The sequence below is a fragment of the Oenanthe melanoleuca genome, chromosome 14 (genome assembly GCF_029582105.1).
Source record: "Oenanthe melanoleuca isolate GR-GAL-2019-014 chromosome 14, OMel1.0, whole genome shotgun sequence".
Lineage (NCBI taxonomy): Eukaryota > Metazoa > Chordata > Aves > Passeriformes > Muscicapidae > Oenanthe > Oenanthe melanoleuca.
The window spans coordinates 9,855,717-9,873,875 of NC_079348.1; the positions used below are offsets into that span (position 1 = coordinate 9,855,717).

Below are 18,159 nucleotides of genomic sequence, written 5' to 3' on the forward strand. Positions count from 1 at the left end.
GGAAACTGCCTCAGATATGCCACCTGAAGGTGGGGCTAATTCAGTTCTGTTACAACACTGAGCCTTTGTTTGTAGTCTGTGATGTTCAGTGTGGAAATCCTGATGTGATAAATCCTCTTGACAATGAAATATATTAGTTATAATCTTTGCTCCTAGGTGCAAGATGTACACATTAAGAAAACTTTTGCATCCAGAGAGGAGTCTCTGAAGGAAATGGACAGTCTAAGGTAGAAAACCTTCTAATCTGGTCTGTTTTTTGGGTTTTTTTGAAACTTTATAGCTAGCAGCAGTTTGACTGAACTCTGCTTCATACTCTGTTTAGTTTTAGATATAAACACCATAAGCATTTGGTCCAAACAGGTTTTTCTTCAACATAACTTTCATCCCTTTGTATGTAAAACCATTTGGACAGTAGGCAGTTCAAATTATTCTGAGTACAAATCCCCCAGGCCTCTAGCAGTATGTGTGGATCACAGCTCTCATAGCTGCAGATGTTACTTTTACAGAATCTTGAGTTTTGCAGTACATTTCAGAAGTTCTTGGTTTAGAAGATTCTCATAAGGCAAAACCTAGTGTTTTTTTCTTCCAGGGTATTTATATTTTATATATTTGTCCAAAGAGATTTTCTTCCTTTTCTGTTTTTGGATTTAGTAGCTCATTCATAACATATGTCAGTGTGCTTCTCACTGACTTGCCCAGTGTAGATGGCTATACAAAAAAGATCTCTTCAAACTGTGGCATTTTCCCAGAGAGTTGATGCTTCTTGTGCCATCAAAAAAAGAGCAATTCTCTTGTCTGATTAAGCTCAGCCTTGTAATCTTCCTCTTTGTCCTGCCACTTGGATTCTCAGCCTTTAAACAACACTGAGAACTGGGGTAATTGACTCAATTCAAAGAGTCAAAAAGAGCATGTTTGGAGTAAATGCATTCCTTTTTATATTCATCATGAAGAACTTTGTGTTCTCTCTATGGGCAGTGGTATCAGAGTTCAAATGAGTGTACAGGCACATCTTCTGTGAAGTTATTTGCAAGATTTTCATAGCAATAAGGGGAGTTGTGTATTGTTCTTTGCAGAGAAGCCAAAAAAGAGAGGTAGCAAAGAAAGTATTCAGTGAAGCTTGGCTATTCAAAATAATTATTCAGACAAGTGTGCCTTATTAGCATTTGTCTCAGCCTATTGTGAATATACAGTAGACTAGCTTGTCCTCTAAACATGCATGTAATATCCACACATAGTAGCAAAACCAGGCTCAGTTGCCTAAGAGTTCAGAAACCCTTATGCTGTATGCCCAGTCTCTTCTGGAAGGACTTTATCCAGATGTTGGTGTATTAAAGTTTTATCTCTTACTTTGTGACCTGATTGATTAGGGCAATAGTTAGTGCTCCAGTTAATGCGCAGATGAACTGTTTAGCTCCCTCTATGGGAGCTGACCACTGGGCTAATATAGAACTCTTCCTTTGGATGGTTTGGTTTTCCCCATTTCGAGGGAAAATACATGGTTAAAGTATGTTACATAAGGAGTGAAAATAAATGTTTAAATGTGATGCCTTGGAAAGGTAGAAAACACTGTGCTCTCAATCTGGGTAACAAAAGCATTAGAAAGTGTACTAACAGCAGAGATTGGGGAATAAGTTTGGGATAGGGCCCAAGTATGCACGCCTAGCAGAGCAGGAAGATATGGGTTAATTGGGAAGCAATTCTTCTTGTGTGCACCACAGCTGAAGAAGCATGGTGCAGTTACTTTGCAATTCAGACATGCCTACGAAAGCTAAAGGCACCCAGAATGATAAAATGGAATTTCTCTCTCAATTAAATGAAAATCATTGTTGCCATTAAGTACATTTACTTATAAATAATTTGCCAGGACTGCTTTTATTAAGTATTACAGATATGTTGAGGATGCTGTGATTACCTTGAGATGATTTGTTTTTAGGGTTTCACAGGGTTTTTTAAGGACTCCTTGGTTTAGGCTGAATTTATGAAGAATAGATGCTTGCTTGTAAAGAATGGAGATACAAAGTGAGACAAACCTATTGTGGAATAACAGCTCTGTTGAGGAAAATCTGGTTCTAATGTCATAAATTGACTTTCACTCTTTGAAGCAAGAAATTATTTTATTGCAGGGAAATACTGGAACAGCATCCTCTTCATTTTTCTTTCCGTGATGGGAAAGTACTGAAGCTCTGTCCTGTGAGGAGTGAACAGACCTGGGCACTGAATATCAAGCGAGGCATTCTCAGTGTCCTGCAGACATCACAAGAATTCCCTGCTGGTGCAGTTGTTGAGGAGGTGAGACTGCCAGTAATGCTCTGAGATGATCTTGTACACATTAAATATACCCCACTTGCAAATAAATAAAGGGTTTTGTCACCTGGTTCAGCAAACAGTGGCTGAACCTTCTTGTAGCGAATGTTCAAAAATTATCTAGAATTCGCATTCTTGTTGAGGCTTGGAATACACTACTTGGTTACCTGAGTTCTAGTGCCAGGGCTTTACCTGTTCTATGGAGAAAATACAATACTCAAAATTAATGTGTGCTGGTTTTTTTGGTTGGTTTTTATTTTTGTTTTTTGGGTTTTTTTTAAACTATTTTCAGTAATTTCAGGAGGTTTTAAGATCTAAGTTCTCAGAGCTCTTTGCAATTATTTTAATGATTAAGCTCAATTTCTGCTGCATAACACTGAAACAGTAGTCCAGCATATCCTCTGTCACCTGAGTGTTTGCATGGGTGCAGCTGACACACCTCAGGGGCTGCAGTTCTCTTGTGAAAAGCTGTCTCTAGACTGACTTCAGCATGATGAGTACTGCCTCATTCTCTGCAGCTGCTGCTGCGTGTCAGTGCTTAAAGAGATGTTCTGCAGCAGGGCTTGGCACATCAATATGTAATAGAAGTTAACTCTGCCTAGTAATGCTCTTCTGAATTAATGCTTCCCTGCATGCCCACAAAATCTTAAATGAAAAAGCACATGTCTGTAAACGATCTGATTCAGAATAATACAGGGAAATTAAACCAACCAGCGCAACCTTGCTACTATAAACTTGACCAAGGTCTTTAAAATTATTTGCCTTTTCATGACTTTTGTGGCAAAAATAGTATTCTGCAAGGGAGAATTTAAATCTCTGCTGTTATTACAGAAAAAGTAATTTTTAAATCTAATTTCAATAACCTACACTATCTCCTTGTATTTTATGTGTGCATGTGTGATTCAACAGAGTATGTTTATTACTAGGTGGATGTCTTGGGAATATGCCCAACCAAGTATCAGCGAAAGGGTCCCATTCTTGTAAAGACAAGGGACTTAAACCTCTGCTCCCATCGCTTTTCTGGTTTGACTTCTGTGCAGTCTGTTGTTCTTCCTCATGTGTCAGTAAGTTCTGGGGACAAAATGACACCGACTCTTGCTTTTGACTTAATTAAAGAGAGTGTTTGCCCAGACTTGAGTTCTTTGCAAAGAATTATTCTCCCTATAGTGTCTGTTATTCATAGGATTTGTTTTAATGCAAGATTGCATTGTAGTTGATGAATGTTACAGTATAAATGCAAGAGATTGTTGGACACCTGGATTAAACTCATATTAAAATATGTTATAAAGGTAAATTGAAAATAGACTGTGGAAGGGAGGAGTAGAGAGATGTCAGTAAGAGAAAGTACATTAGAAAAAGAAAGAAAGTTACTATTTGTAAAAAACTTCAGAAAAATAGAAGCTTTTCTAAATACCAGACTTGCAGCTTTCCCTTGTTGACAGAAAATACAGTCAATGTTTGTATTTTGTGCTATTTTTATTAGATGTATTATTTTATTAAGTGAATATTACCTGTTTCTGATATTGTAGTAGCTGTTTATGATTTGCCAGCTTTTTGCTTTTTTTCTACTTTGCTGACCAAAAATATCTGATTAACTTTGAAGCTTTGTGAACTGAATTGACACCATTTGATGCTGAGAGTTAATAGCAGTTGTTTTTCAGTGATGAAAAACCAAGCTAAAATTAGTGCTTTAACTAGGACTGCTTCAGGCTCTACAGTGTTAGAAGTGTAAACAAGAGACTTCCCACTATCCCAGAACTTAAATCCTCTGTGAAATTGGGAGAGGAAGGATTGGGTAGGCTGACACAGGTCATCAAGAATCTTCCTGAAGTATCTGTTCTTCTCAGTCTGAGCAGCAGATCCTGTCCTCCCAGCTGGAATGTTTCCAGAGCATTAGGGACGGGGTCCTGGAGGAGGCCAAATGCACCGAGTCCGACCGCGCGACGCTGTTCCCTCAGCAGGGCAGTGGGGCAGAGACACAGACACAGTCTGCACTCAAACTCCTGCAAGTGGAGACAGAGACTCTCTACAGCAAAAGTAACTATGTTTCTGCTAAAGTAAAGTAAATTCATTTCCTAGAAAAATACTGTGACTTTATCTTGCCTGTGAGAACTCTTTGCACCCATGATTTCCACCTTTAATGTATTAAACTGCTTTAAAGCGGTTGTTTTTACAGACCAGGCTGAGCTGTCCCTTCTTTGAGGGCTTGGGTCTGCACTAACAAAACTGTGTGGATCTCCAAAACTGGGTAGGTTTCCAAAAGTGACGGTCTGAAATGGCCAGCTCCTCTATATCTACTTCACATACCTAGTACCTAGGGAAGTGGGAAGGCTGACGCTCTGCATACAAGTTCCTAGTTTTTATATAAATATTTATATAACATCAGTTTCTAGTTTTTATATAAATGGAGCCTAAATAATTGCAGATCCTAATGGAACTAAGGACATGGCATGTCTGAGAACTCTTCTGATTTTCACTCCTTTGCTCTTTGTGTTTCTCCTTAGGAAAATGATTTTACCAAAGTCAGTCAGCTTGCCTGAGGAACGATTTCAAAGTTGAACTCTAAATGTTGAGGAACATGTTTTTTTGTCTGTTTCTAAATAGTAGTTTGCTACTATTTTTTTAAAGAACCCCCATATTTTCAGGACACTTTATAATTATACCAACACAAGATGATAGGATTCTTCCTCAGGAGGAGGTTCTGAGCCAGGCCATTTGTTTTTCTTGGCACCTAGATCTCCTGTTGACTTTTTGGCTGGTTGTAGTGTAGGATTAGCGATTAGGTGATATGGGAAAAGGTAATGAATGTCAAGTAGCAGGGCCATACTAAGAGATGTATGGATGGAAATTAGGTCCTTTTTCATGTGTATCTATATTTTGTTTCTCGGATTCTTTCTTTTGAGTCACACTTGTCTTTATTCTGATGTGTTCTTAAATTCGAGCTAACTGCAGGCATTTATATTCATGTCTTGGCGGTACTGAGCCTAGAGGGACTCTTACAGGGAAAAATAAAGGCTCAAAGAGAAACTTTCCCCTTCATATAGGGTTAATGATAGCAAATGTCTAGCAATCTCCAGAGATGTGATTTTTCCTTTATGTTCCTTTTTCCAGGGGACTCTGAGGATCTGTATGTGACCAACATTCTCTATGAAAGGGAGGTAACTAAGAGGGAGGTCACTGGAGCAGAAGTGACTGAACTGGTGTGGAAGCTTTGCTTAGCGCACAGTGCAAGTTATGAGGTAAGCTGTACACACAGCCTCTGTTACCTTGGGAGGCTCTTCATGGGCTGGGAATTCTCCTACACAGATAAGAAGTGACCAGGAGAGCAGCAGTTTTGAAATGCTGAAGCCTTCCATTATTTTGGACAGTTTTAAATGTGGAATTAAAGAAAGAGAAAATGTTTTGAAATGTCATTTTCTTATATAAACAGTAAATCATACTGAGGAGTTAAAACATCCTGATTCCCCTTAATATTAGGCTAAAGCAATTTTGAACTATATTCTAAATTAATCTGAAAGAAAATGTCCCAAATTTTTGTTTTGCTGTGTAGAAGCAAAAACATAAAAAGTATCTGGTTTGGGTTGTCACTGGCAGTTTTGATACTGTAAATCTGTTTGATATTGTAAAACTATTTATACTACTCCTGCAAGTGCTGTTGTCTCCATGTTTATTGGAGTTCTACCATCCTTATATTGGCTCATCCCCTCAAAACAATCTTCACATGAAGCTCTTGCCTCTGGGTCTTGGCTAGTAGGTTCCTTGTGCTTCTAATGAACTCTGCTAATAATCATTGTTTTCTGGGGATGCTGCTTAGATGCAGAGGGAATCTCTGCTGGTTAGACCATTTTCATTGGTGAATGCTCCTAAGATAGGGTGGTCGCGTGGAATAAGCAGTGTCTTAAATATTTTTTATTATGACCATTATTCTAGATGAGAGTCTGTCTGTCTCCTTAGATCACTTGGGTCTTGTATTTTTTGTTGATATTGGCAGCAGCTGAATCAGTCAAGTAATTGTCACTGTGTTTGAAATGAAGATCCCTATCTCTGAAATTCAGAGGTTATTAAGAACACCTGTTAGGTCGTAAAGAACACCTGTTATGTGCAATACAGAAGGATCAATAGATGATGGTGCTTATTCACTGTTCATCTGAGCTCAACTGAGGGCAAACAGAGGACAGTTCATGTCCCATTATCCTTCAAATTGAGTGGTTCCTGCTAGTAGTGAAGTTCTTACAGAGAAAAATAAGGGAAAAATGTAAATGTGAAAACAGAAGAAAATACTCTTTAAGTAATTTTTGGTCAGGATGTTACTAGAAAACAAGTATGGTCTGATAAGAAAAGCACTAAACAGGGCATCGGTGCTTCCATGAATTTACCACTGATGAGTTTAGTCAGCTCATTCCTGATATATTCCCTGTACTTTGAGGTTCTTGTCTTGTTAGATTGTTTGTACTTTGGAGCAAGGTTATTTCCTGTGCAGAGGGGCTGAGATCTCTCCTGTAAATAGGTTCAAGTGATGTTAACAGAAAGCTTCAGACCCAGCATGGAAGGCACTAACATTTCTTTGGTTAGATTAAGTCCCACGTCAAAGAACAGGAGCTCTGCGTTTCTTTCCCCTGGGCTGGACACAACTACTAGAGGATGGAGGACAGGCTTTATGGAGACTGGAGAAAAGTGCAGTGCTGATTGCAGCTCTGCAGGGATATCCTGGGTGTGTTCAACTTTCTTGTAGTATCAGCTGTGATTCATAAGCATAGGTTCATGTTCTGTGTGTGAGACTTCAGGGAAAGGCACAGGGTGGAGCAGGATAAGTCACAGCTGCTGGAGCCAGCACCTTCAGTCAGCTGTGATAAATTCCAGCCCCAGACCTTACTCCCAAGCTGTTAGATGGTGATCAGAGTCTGACCTGGTACCACAACCTGACAAAAGCCTGGGCACTGGGCTGAGAAGAAAGCAGCAGGTGGCCTTGTGAGTGCTGCATTATTTGGGATAGACTTCTACCTCTGAGTAACAAGCAGGTCTGCCATCTCTTTTAGCTGCATGCTATGGAGATTGGAGCTATGGAGAGCTAAGAGAACCATATAATAATGGTTGGCACTAACATAGAATAAAAGCAGCCTCTTGGGGAAGGATAATGCTTAATTCCATGTGGTTGTCAGTGTTACAGCAGTATGAAATGGCATTTAGGCACAGACTAAAGGGTCATATACTGCCTGGAAAATGTTGAAGAAAGAAATTACTGCAGCAGACCTGAGAAACTTTCTCTAAATCCTATCTTCTATGGAGCACTCTTCATTCAGTGTCTTTGAAAGAATGGTAGATGATTTTTCCCAGTAACAGTGGGATGTCACTTCTGCCTCCAAAGAGGCCTACTGGCTTCATGTGTGGGAAATTTGTTTTTTAAATCACTAAGATTAGCACAAGTGGCTGCTGTCTGTGTCACTGCCTAAAAGAGAGGTGAATTATTCATCATGTGCCCGTCCCAGCAGAGGGTTTGATTGGTTGTCAACCATTTTCACTGTTTCAGGGTGTTCTTTCTGTGTGACAAGACATTTCAAAGAGAATCTTTATCATCCCTCATTTCAACCAATAAAATGTGCTTTGGGCCAAGAAAGAAGTTATGGGAATGCCCACAGCGTTGCTTGGGAGACAGCTGCACTGTTATGCATGTAGAGCTTGTTTGTCCCTTTATTATTTGACTCTGAATGAGGTGAGATTATACATTTCTTTCAGGACACAAAACCAAGAATAAATTGAAGGGAAAATCTCCAACTTCAGGGAGAACAGTGAAGGGATGAGAAAATGGAGGTGGAGATTGTGTCATTTCCAAGGAAACAAAGTTGTTGTTCAATTTTTTAATGCTATTATGAGACAAGACTGAATTTCAATGTGGATGTAGATTAGCTAATGGACCATTAAGTGAACAAGCTGCCTACTGACAAAGAATGGAAAAAAGGATGGGGAGAAGGGACCCTCTCTTGAGAGAAGCAGGAGAGAAGCCTGTCACACCACTTCTGCTGGGGCTGCATGTCCCATGGCTGGCTTCGTTTTGGTGCTTGGTCAATCGCTCTGGTGAATGTGGCTGTGTATGCACTGAGAAAGCAAGAGTATGTCAGATTTGCTTTGCCTTGCTCATGGACCCCAGTCTGACCCAAAAAAGTTTACTTTCAGGACATGATCTTTCATTTTTGGTTCGTTTTGGTTCTTTTATTGTTTTTTTTTCCTCATACAGCACTAATTATTTGCATTTACCTAGTTTCTTTTGTTAAAATATGGCAGGTCTGCAAGAAGAAGGAAAAGCAAGTTTCTATGTAGAATAAAAGCCAGTCTTTCTCATGTTTCTTTCAGAGGTGGGAATGGGAGTCAGATTTGAAAGTAGTTTCTTATTATGATACTACAAGAAGAGGAATTTGCAATGACAGCTCAATTTCAGTGGAGCCAAGCTTAAAAAACAAAAACAGCCCACCCGGTCAGACAGTTCATTCTAAAGCTTTATTATTAGAAAGTAAAAATAGCTGCTTTTCTGCAAAATTTTGCATGGAGTTATTAGATGAGAGCTTGTCTAATCAGCAGGTATGAAGCAGAATGAAATCAGTTTACAGTCTAAAGTTGTATTACCTGGAAGTACCATCAGTCTGGCAGTTTTATCTTGAGCTGAGCTGCAGCTCCAGATGGGCCAGCTGGGCTCAGCAGCAGCTGCACACACCCAGCTCCTTGTGATGAGACCTGCGAAGGTCTCCAGCCCCCCAGTGGATTTGCCTGTGGAAAAATGCACCTAAGGCCCCTGCTTTAGAAATGCTTTCAACATATTATATAAAACGTGATTCTCTGAATACTTTATAGACCATAAAATGTAATCTGTTTCAGTAGCTCCATAGTATCCAGGCTTGTAGTTTCTTTTTGAAGTAGACCTTAGTGGTAATGATGGGGTGAAACACAATAGAAGGGAATGCATGTGGATCTGTCTGAATTTTAGGCATGTGTCCTAGTTTGAAGGATAGTTATCTGCCAATAAAGGCAGAAGGTTCTCTTTGAAATGGAGAAGGTAAACCCCCTCCCTCCAAATTATTATAAATTTGAAATTAAGGGGCTCTCAGGCAAAGATATGGGAATTAGGAATAACAGTTATTTACTGGGAAAATTAAAATAGAAATACAGTATTATAAAAAAACAATCCCAACCCTGACAGAATCAGAATACAACCTGACACCCTGTCAGTCAGGGTGTTGGTAGCAGTCCCATCAAATGGTGGCTGCATCCTCCTGCAGTGGCAGATATGGTTCAGCTGAAGCAGTGCTTCTGTAGAAGGGTGCAGCCTTCCTCAAAAAGTCCAGGGATGATGTGGAAAGGTCTGGCTTCTCCTATGGAATCCAGTGGAAAGAAGGATAACTTGCTGTTCAAAAGCTCTGTTTTTATCTAAGTAGGAAAGTCTTGGCTCCTCCCCCTGGCTGGAGCATCTCCCAGTGGGATGATGTAATTTTATCAGTCATACAGTGGGACTTAATGGCCCAGCAGCAGATGATATCTTCCTGGAGGGAGGATGGGCTGTCAAAAAGATAAAGATGATTGCCCCATCTTATCTTAAAGATGGACCATTAGCAGATGGTATGTGCCACGTAGATAAGGAATCACTACCCCACCCAGTTTTAACAGATGGTGATAGAATACAGATTTCTGGCCACATCAATCAACACAGTATGGAATTATAAATGTTAGCAGGATTAATACAGAGGTGGGGCTTTACATATGAGAGCAAATTTTAATTTGATTAAATTATATATTATTTCTAAGAAGAATATAAGTCCCAAAAGAATAAAAATATAAACCATATCTATATTGGATCTGACAAATTATTCCCTCAGCCTATCAAACAAAGCAGTAAGAAATTACTCAGACTTCTTACTGAAAGACAGCTTCTTGTTATGGAAAATGGCTTGGCAGTCTTAAATTAAAATCAAATGCTGGCAGTGGGTTATTCCATGTTTCCATTGTTTTTAGGAGTAGCTCATGGAAGTAAGGCCAGGAAGTCAAAGTAGGTCTGTCCCCCAACCTTTGGAAATGTGACTTAGTGGAATTAGACTTTGTATGACTTTTACATAAAGCAAAATGTTTTCTTTGGAACCAGAAATTTAGTCCTGTGTCTAAGACTGTCACATTTGAGGTGAATAAAGCACTGAAGTGAATCTGACATGGACCATGTTTAAAACTTACACATTATAAAGTTCAGTTGACATGAACATACAAGATACTGTATTGAACATTCTGCTAACTTTTAAAGTAATGAGACTTATCTTCTTTCTTCTTTTCCACCTGCTATTTAGCCTTTAAAATGCCAGGTAAAATAATTGCTGTGTGATGTAGCAATTCCTCTTGGTGAGAGAGAACAACTCTTCTGCCTCTATGTTTCCAGCTAGTCCTGTGCTGCCTGCAGAGGTAACAGCAGTTCTGCCTGGGCTTTTCCCTAGTAAAATAGAATAATTTCTCACAGCCTGAGGGTTCTCAAGTGAAACTTCTAAGTGTTGCCCAAACCTCAGTTAAATGATCTTTCACATAAACCTAAGATTAATATGCAGTTAGCTTGACCATTGCTTCATTTGTGTCAAAGCTATGTCAGCAGCTCTGGTCATAAATCAGGATCTTACTATACAAACTCAGAGAAGATTATGACTTTCTCTTCAGGATTGTAACCACACTGTTGCATTTTGGTTTATTAATTTGCATGCCAGTCATGTGCATGGTGGTCACTGAGAACTGTTGTCTGAGGGACTGACTGACATCCAAAACAAAAGCCCCTCTCTGTATGTATTTGCAGTCTGGAAAGAAAAGCAAATGAGGAAGGAACATAAGGACACAGGGAAGAAAGGAGGGTTCACTCTCAGGTTACATTGTAAACCAATGGCAGTGCCAGCATAACCTCTTGTTCTCTGTTCTCTGAAGCTGGTTTCTGTACAGCAGGAATATAACAGTTGTTGTTGTGCACTTTCAGACTGCAGACCTTTTCATGACTCTCGTATTTGAGCTTCAACATCTTTCTCTTGAGGCCTTAAGAGCACTATGGCAAAGATCATCATTTAAGTGCAGAGACAATTGGTAAGTCTCCTTTAGTAATTGCTTTCAAAAATATACAGGAAAGAAATGTTTTGCAAATATTTAAAATATTTAAATGTTTTAAATCTGTGTCCAAATGTTACATTTAAATTTGGAGCATTTTAAAAGAATATTTTGTGTTTCAGATCTTGGTTCCGTAGTGGGATGATTTTCTTTCCTCACTGGATGAATGTTATGTACAAAACAGACTTACCTTTTGCCACAGCCAGACTTCCTGTTTCCGAAGCGATGCGAATGGGAAACCTGAGTCATGGCTTGGATGGAAAACAATTCTGCTGGTTTTAAGCTTATGTTGCCATTTGTTATGAAAAAGCTTACCTGAATCTGTACCTTTAATGCTCTCAGTAGTCGTGGGGCAGAGGAGACAGATGTTAGGTTGGGAGTATGGATGTGATGGAGCTGCATCTTTCAGTAGCAGCTGGATCTCAGGATGGTTTATACCAATTGTCGAACTGTGGCTTTAAAGATCAAGGCCCTACTTCTCTGCAGTCAGGAATAGTTCTGTTCCAATGGTTTGAGACTATCAGAAATACTAATCCAGTATTATTAAAATCATTAAAATTTTCTCCCTTCACAAAATCGAAAATAATGAAACAATTTTTTAATTTAGTTTCAGTAGAAAATGTCATCAGCCAGGGTTTATGTTTGCAACAATATCTTTACTTGATGCAAAAGGGGCAAATTTTGTTTTGAGTTAGGTTTATTCTCATCCTTTGATAAATAGTCATGCTAATATTCTTCAGTATTAGACAGTAATTAAACTACTCTGCCTCTTTTATATTACCTTTAGACTAATTTTACTCAGGACATGGTTATTAAATTTAGGAGTGAAAAAGAATCCCATGCAGACTACTCTCTGATGCTTTACCTCATGTAATTCAATTGCTTTCTAGCTAATGCAAAAGCGTCCTTCCATCAGTATAGGAGGCAGGTACAGAATATTTACAGAGAGACTTTCAAGAGCTGAAATGCATATTATCTGTCAAGCTGGTGTAAGCTTTCCCCTTAGATAAGGTCTAAAAAAAAGCACAGGAAGTAAAACCTAGTCAATTCATTTTTAATATTTTGTTACTGGTGTTACAGGTGAAATGAAAGGAAAAAACACTTTAATAAAGAAACCAGTCTTTAGTAGTCAAACCTGGTATAAGATGTGGCTTAATTCTCAGAGAAAGGAACTGAGTATTTTCTTGGAAGTTTGCTTAGATGCTGTTCTTGAAACACGAATGCACTTCCATCGTATCCTGGCTGAAACATATTTCTATAAAGCTACTAAACCAAAAGATAATGATTCCTGTGGTATCTGACTTTTGCTAAGCCAATGCACTTTTATTTACTTTGAAAGAAGCCTGGTCTCAATGTACTTGTTATGTGATTCTTGAGTATTTTGGTAATTTTAGATTTCCTGTACTTTTTTCTTGTGTTACAGGCAACCATTAATAGATGCTCTCCCATCCTGTGTCACAGAGGCATGTGTTGTGCTAATGAAAGACCTCATAGCTTCTGGAGAAGTTGAGGAAGACAACATAGAATCTTTCTTCTGGTCATTTACATTCATTCCTAATCCCACCTCGGGCATGATTGAATCTCTTGCTGTGAGTGGATGTTGTTTTTTCTTTTTTAATTTGTAATGAATCTAGATGGCTCATAATTTTTCTGTTTTACAGTAACAGTCCTTTTCATAGATTTATACAAAACTCTGTGCAAGCTATTTTGTTAAAAGTGGATTTTAGTATATAAATATTTTGATACATTTATAATGTGTGGCATGTTGTTATTTACAGCCTTTGCTGAAGTCACCTAGAGCAAGCCAGAGCTGCTTCTTGGGAGTAACTACTCTTGTACATAGGTTTTGTTCAGCTCATAGCTCCTGTGATGTTGTACCTGCTGTGCAGAGTGTGATGAGGACTCTTGGGGAATTTTTGGGAGGAAACTGTACTGTGCAAGATTCAGAACATCTCAGCAAGGTATTGGTTATACAGAGGCACATGATGTAGTGCTTTGCTTTCCTGTTCCCTTTATAATCTAGAACCTATCAGTATGTGTGTGGAAATAAGGAGAAGCCTTGGGTTTCCTGATGAAGCAAACTTCATACCATTCATATCAACCTACCTGTTGATAAATTATTATTTTAATTTTGTCGTTGTGTTCAGAACTCTATGTTGAAACACTAAGATGTCAAAATATCCCTGATCAAAAGGGACAAAATATCAAAGTACTTGAAAAAGATTTCCAGTACATAAAATTTGTGACTTTTGCTTTTCTGTTGCAATGCAGGCTTTTCAAAATGTTTTCACAGTCCCCCAGGTTTAAGGCAGGTTTTACTTACAGATGCCACATGGCGTTAGAATAGAACAGTGGTCCATATCTCACAGTAAAGCCAGGGTATGGTTGGTACAATAGGGGCTGCAGTAAACTCCCCAAATCACCAGTAATCATTTAAAATAGAGTTTTACACAGAAAATGTTAGTGCCATGAAATTCAATGTACAGCTGCCAGCACTTGGAGTGCTTCCTGTTGTGCCTTGCTTTGCATTTCCAGATGCGGCTGGTGCTGAAAGCCATCGGAAATGCGGGCCTGGCGGCGGCTCCACTGGCTCCTGCTCTGAGTGCGTGCGCTGCCCTGCAGAGCCATCCCATGGAAATCCGCCTGGCTGCTGTGCAGGCCTTCCGGCGCCTTCCCTGCGCTGCCAGGGTGAGTGATTCACTGCCTCGGGACTGATGGCTTCCTGACACTGCCACAGCTTTGGGACTTGCTGGGATACTTACAAAGCACACAAACAGATAAGGAACAAGTGTAGACATGTTCCAGCAGAGCCCCTCTGCTGTTGGAGGAGAGGGTAGAACCACCCAGACGAACAAAGCTGTAATGAGTTTTGCTGCAGTTGGGGTAACATTCAGTGACTGAGGCAGTGTTAGGAACTTCTTAATTAGGCACTTCAGTTGGGTGCCTTGTGTCTGCAGGGTTAATGGCTGAGAACCCACAGGACTAGATTTTTCCCATAGTCTATTTCATTGTTTCATTCTCTGAAACATAAAGTATTAATGTTAGAAGCCTGTTGTGATTTGCAATACACTGCCATAGTTAGAACAATTTGTTAAGTGGTTTAATGGAAGAAAGTTCAAAACTTGTTTATCTCTAATACCTTGATACTTAGGAGAATGGCAAAGCCAGGAGTGCTGGCCTGGCCTGACAGTCCTGCTCCAGAAGGACAAGAAGCTTCACGTGGACTTCTTGGAGAAGAACTTTCTATGGCATTTCTATGGCATTTTAAAATTTAATTTCAGCACGGATTGGTGCAATTCACTTGTTCTGCAGTTACGAAGCTTGGTGTTACTCATTAGACATGTTCAAAGTATGAAGTCTGCATGTTGTCATACACTCCATTGCTGAATAGCAAATGAACTGCTAAACTGGGTGGACTGGGGCTGTTAAATGCTAATAAAAATATTAGCAGCATCAGTTACCACTTTTCTTAATTCACAAATTAATTTTGTGCTTCACAAAAAAGTTATCTTGGTTGATACTGGGGAAATTTTGAACAGAATAAATTTGTTGCTGTCCTGCTCTTTGATTGAGACGAAAAGTAATGATCTTAATAGCTTGTGAACAAAACCATGGCAATTGTTGTCTGTGTATGGGCTGTGGAACATGAAAGATACAATAGACAGGTCTCCCCCATGGTGGAATAAAACCATCCTTAACAGTTGTGCTGGCAAGAGAGTCTCTGTGTTGCAGAGTCCTGTATAGATTTGTCTGTATAGGATTCAAGGTCATAATGACAGTTTGTCCAGGAAATTTGTGGATAAGGCAGTATAGACAGTATGTGCATACCTTTGTATCCATGTTACACAAAGTGACTTTGTCAGAAATAAGGCAATAGCTATAAATATAGCAGTAGTTATTTGAGAGCAGAAAACACACCAGGACCTGAAAGTGCACATGAGGTATTCCAGGGAAGTGAATCACAATTGCCTTTATCTTTTTATATCTTAGAATGCTATATTACTTCAGTTGTATCAAGCAACCAACGAAGATGTGGAAATAAGAATTTCTGCTTATTATATAGCAATGAAATGTCCACATGAAGAGTTATTTAAACAAGTGCAAAAGACTTTGCTGAAAGAAACATCCAGTCAAGGTTAGCCAAGCACCTACTGAAGCCTTACATGTTCCTAACTGATACTTCAATGTGCCATTCACTTTGCAGGTGTAAGGGTACCAATCTGTGTCAATTTTTGTTTAATCTCAATGCTTTGTAGATTGTTTCCAAATGATTGTTTGTATGATTGTGACATTTTATATTGAAATTGTGATACTTTTAGTTTGGCAGTAGTCAGTAAGGACTGACTTTTCATAGAATTAGTTCCTTCTACTGGCAGCATTTCATTCACTGGAGGTTCCTGAGAAGGATGTATGGAAGAGCTTTGATGCTCAGTGCATTAGAAATATATTAGAAATATAAATGGATGACTGCAAATTGCATTTTGTTGAGAAGGAAGCAAGTGGCAGAAAAAATCTTGCAATATTCTAAAACAGTTTCACCACGTTCACTGAGGGATACCTCCAGACTAACCCCTTGCATTTACATCTGTCAAGAGGAAGCAAATATAAGAAGGACATCTGTAAGATTATTTGCAGGCAGATGAAAGTAGGCTCTGTCTGCACTGTGTCTGGATCCTGGCCAACTCTGCCTTGGAGCTAGTATCCATTTTTCCAGGATGTTATGTCCAGACCAGTGTAGACTGCAGTGATTCAGGCTCAGCATTGTGCTCACTTGATGATGGGTCTTGTTGTTTGGAGGGAACTCATTTCTCTTTGTCCAGAATTCAGACAGAGAGAAATTGTATCCACTTCCAAAATCCACTTCAAGGTATACCCTCAGTGACTCTTCCCGGTAACTCCATGCAGGAAATTTAATTTGTCTGATTTATGAAGGAGCTCTACCAGTCCATCCAAAATGTTGTATGTTTCAAACAGTTTAATGCAGTGCTCATGAATATTCTTAATTTCTTTCCTTTGTCTTTTGTTAATGTGACAGCTAAATAATTAGTATAATAAACTTTTGAATAACAAGTGCTTTTGAAGGTATGGGGCACATGTTAGTTTTTAGTTCCACATTCAGAAAATGAAATTTGAAAAAAAGAAGTTGTGCTGTGAAAATGCAGTTACATCCGTATTCAGTGTCTGTGCATTGAACTAGAACTGGAGCCTAATATCTTTTATCTTCAGGAGACAAAACTTATGGGAAATATTTGTCCCCCACCAGACAGCACATACATGGCCAAACTGGTACTCCACAATGTCATGCAGAAATACTAATTCTGAATCACAGTTGTTTAATTGACTGTGTCGGTTTTTTTATATTTAAAGTGCTGTTGCAGTAGGCGCATTAGATTGACTTTAATCATGCTGAAAAGATTGGATTCTGTTGTGGTCAGGGGAATGGCTTAGAATTAATGGTGGAATAAAAAATAAGAATATTTCCTGTATCTGTTTTTAAGACTCTTGTAATTTTTCTCAGATTTCCACATGTTTTTCTGTGTTGAATTTTAGTGGGCTCCTTTGTTTGGAGTCATCTGTCTCAGCTCCTGGAGACAGATGATCCATTGAAGGCGCACCTTCGAGATTCCATTCCTGATGAAATTCTTAGCAAAGATTTTGACTGGGAGATATGGAAGTACTCCTCATACTCTGATGTCACCTTTCACTCAGGTATGTGAAGTTTTAGAACTTAATACTTTGTAGCATATGGATTATTACATCCAGCATGGCTTTTCTGACCTTTTACATATTGCTTCAGAAAACTTTGGATTTTATGATTTAATATTACCCAAATATTGCACATGTAAGCTTGATTCTACTTTGACCTTAATTGGAACATATGAAATGTATTTTCAGCAGACCAGATACCATGCACCTTTGCCTCTTGTTAGAGAGGAGACTAAGAACCAATGAACATTTAAGATTATTTTTGTGAACATCAACTTTTAATTCCTTCCTTAGTTAACTTCCTTTGCAGCAAACGGGGACTGGAATGGCTTTTTTTCTCCTGATTCATGTGTGTGTCCTTGGTATAAGAAAAGATTCAAACTAGTTCCTTCCTGTTTTACTATCTGTTTATTTGTTTTCAGTGATAATGCTAGATGATGTTTTTCATAGTTACATTTTGATTTTCTGTCCATTTCCTCCAGTGCATTTATGTATCTTATGTATTATAAATACTTTCCTTTTGATGTTCGTGAGATAATACCCAGTAATGTCCAGTTAATATGGAATTCCCATGAATGTAAGTTACTTACAGTAATGTCTTTGCTGTATTAAAAATTAAATAGTTTCACCTATAGGCAATATTTCATTCACCATCCTCTTATTGAGTAGAGTAATGGTTTTCCAAAGAATTATAAATTTTGTGAAATATATGAGAACTGCTGATCTCCAGTGGGCAGACGTCTATTTTCCATTGCAGGTGGTGCAGGTGCAAATATGGAAGCATCAGTGGTCTTTTCTCCTACATCTTTTCTACCACGATCAGCCATGACAAATTTGACTGTTCACTTTATGGGACAAGCTATAAATCTACTGGAGGCAAGTTTACAGATTTTTAATTCTGGAGGCTTTTTATCCCCCTCTTCAAGTGACACTTGGTATATTGAAGTACAAAGCATTTTCTGTTTTCCTGTTGCAGTTCCTTTGGCAAAATGTGCTTTTCACTGCTGTAGCACAGTTGCCTCAGACTGGTGAGTTCTC

General features: G+C 38.8%; 1 protein-coding gene across 1 annotated transcript in view; it reads left to right on the top strand.

Annotated features, from left to right (window-relative positions):
- LOC130259416 (uncharacterized) overlaps window positions 1-18,159 on the top strand; it is a 76,838-nt gene that overhangs the window by 4,149 nt on the left and 54,530 nt on the right. The window contains exons 4-15 of the mRNA XM_056503677.1: window positions 157-227; window positions 2,124-2,289; window positions 3,231-3,368; window positions 4,152-4,341; window positions 5,416-5,543; window positions 11,291-11,394; window positions 12,839-13,004; window positions 13,194-13,376; window positions 13,951-14,103; window positions 15,406-15,550; window positions 16,966-17,124; window positions 17,879-17,997. Coding sequence (XP_056359652.1) covers window positions 157-227; window positions 2,124-2,289; window positions 3,231-3,368; window positions 4,152-4,341; window positions 5,416-5,543; window positions 11,291-11,394; window positions 12,839-13,004; window positions 13,194-13,376; window positions 13,951-14,103; window positions 15,406-15,550; window positions 16,966-17,124; window positions 17,879-17,997 — 1,722 coding nt within the window. The remainder of the gene's footprint in view (window positions 1-156; window positions 228-2,123; window positions 2,290-3,230; window positions 3,369-4,151; window positions 4,342-5,415; window positions 5,544-11,290; window positions 11,395-12,838; window positions 13,005-13,193; window positions 13,377-13,950; window positions 14,104-15,405; window positions 15,551-16,965; window positions 17,125-17,878; window positions 17,998-18,159) is intronic.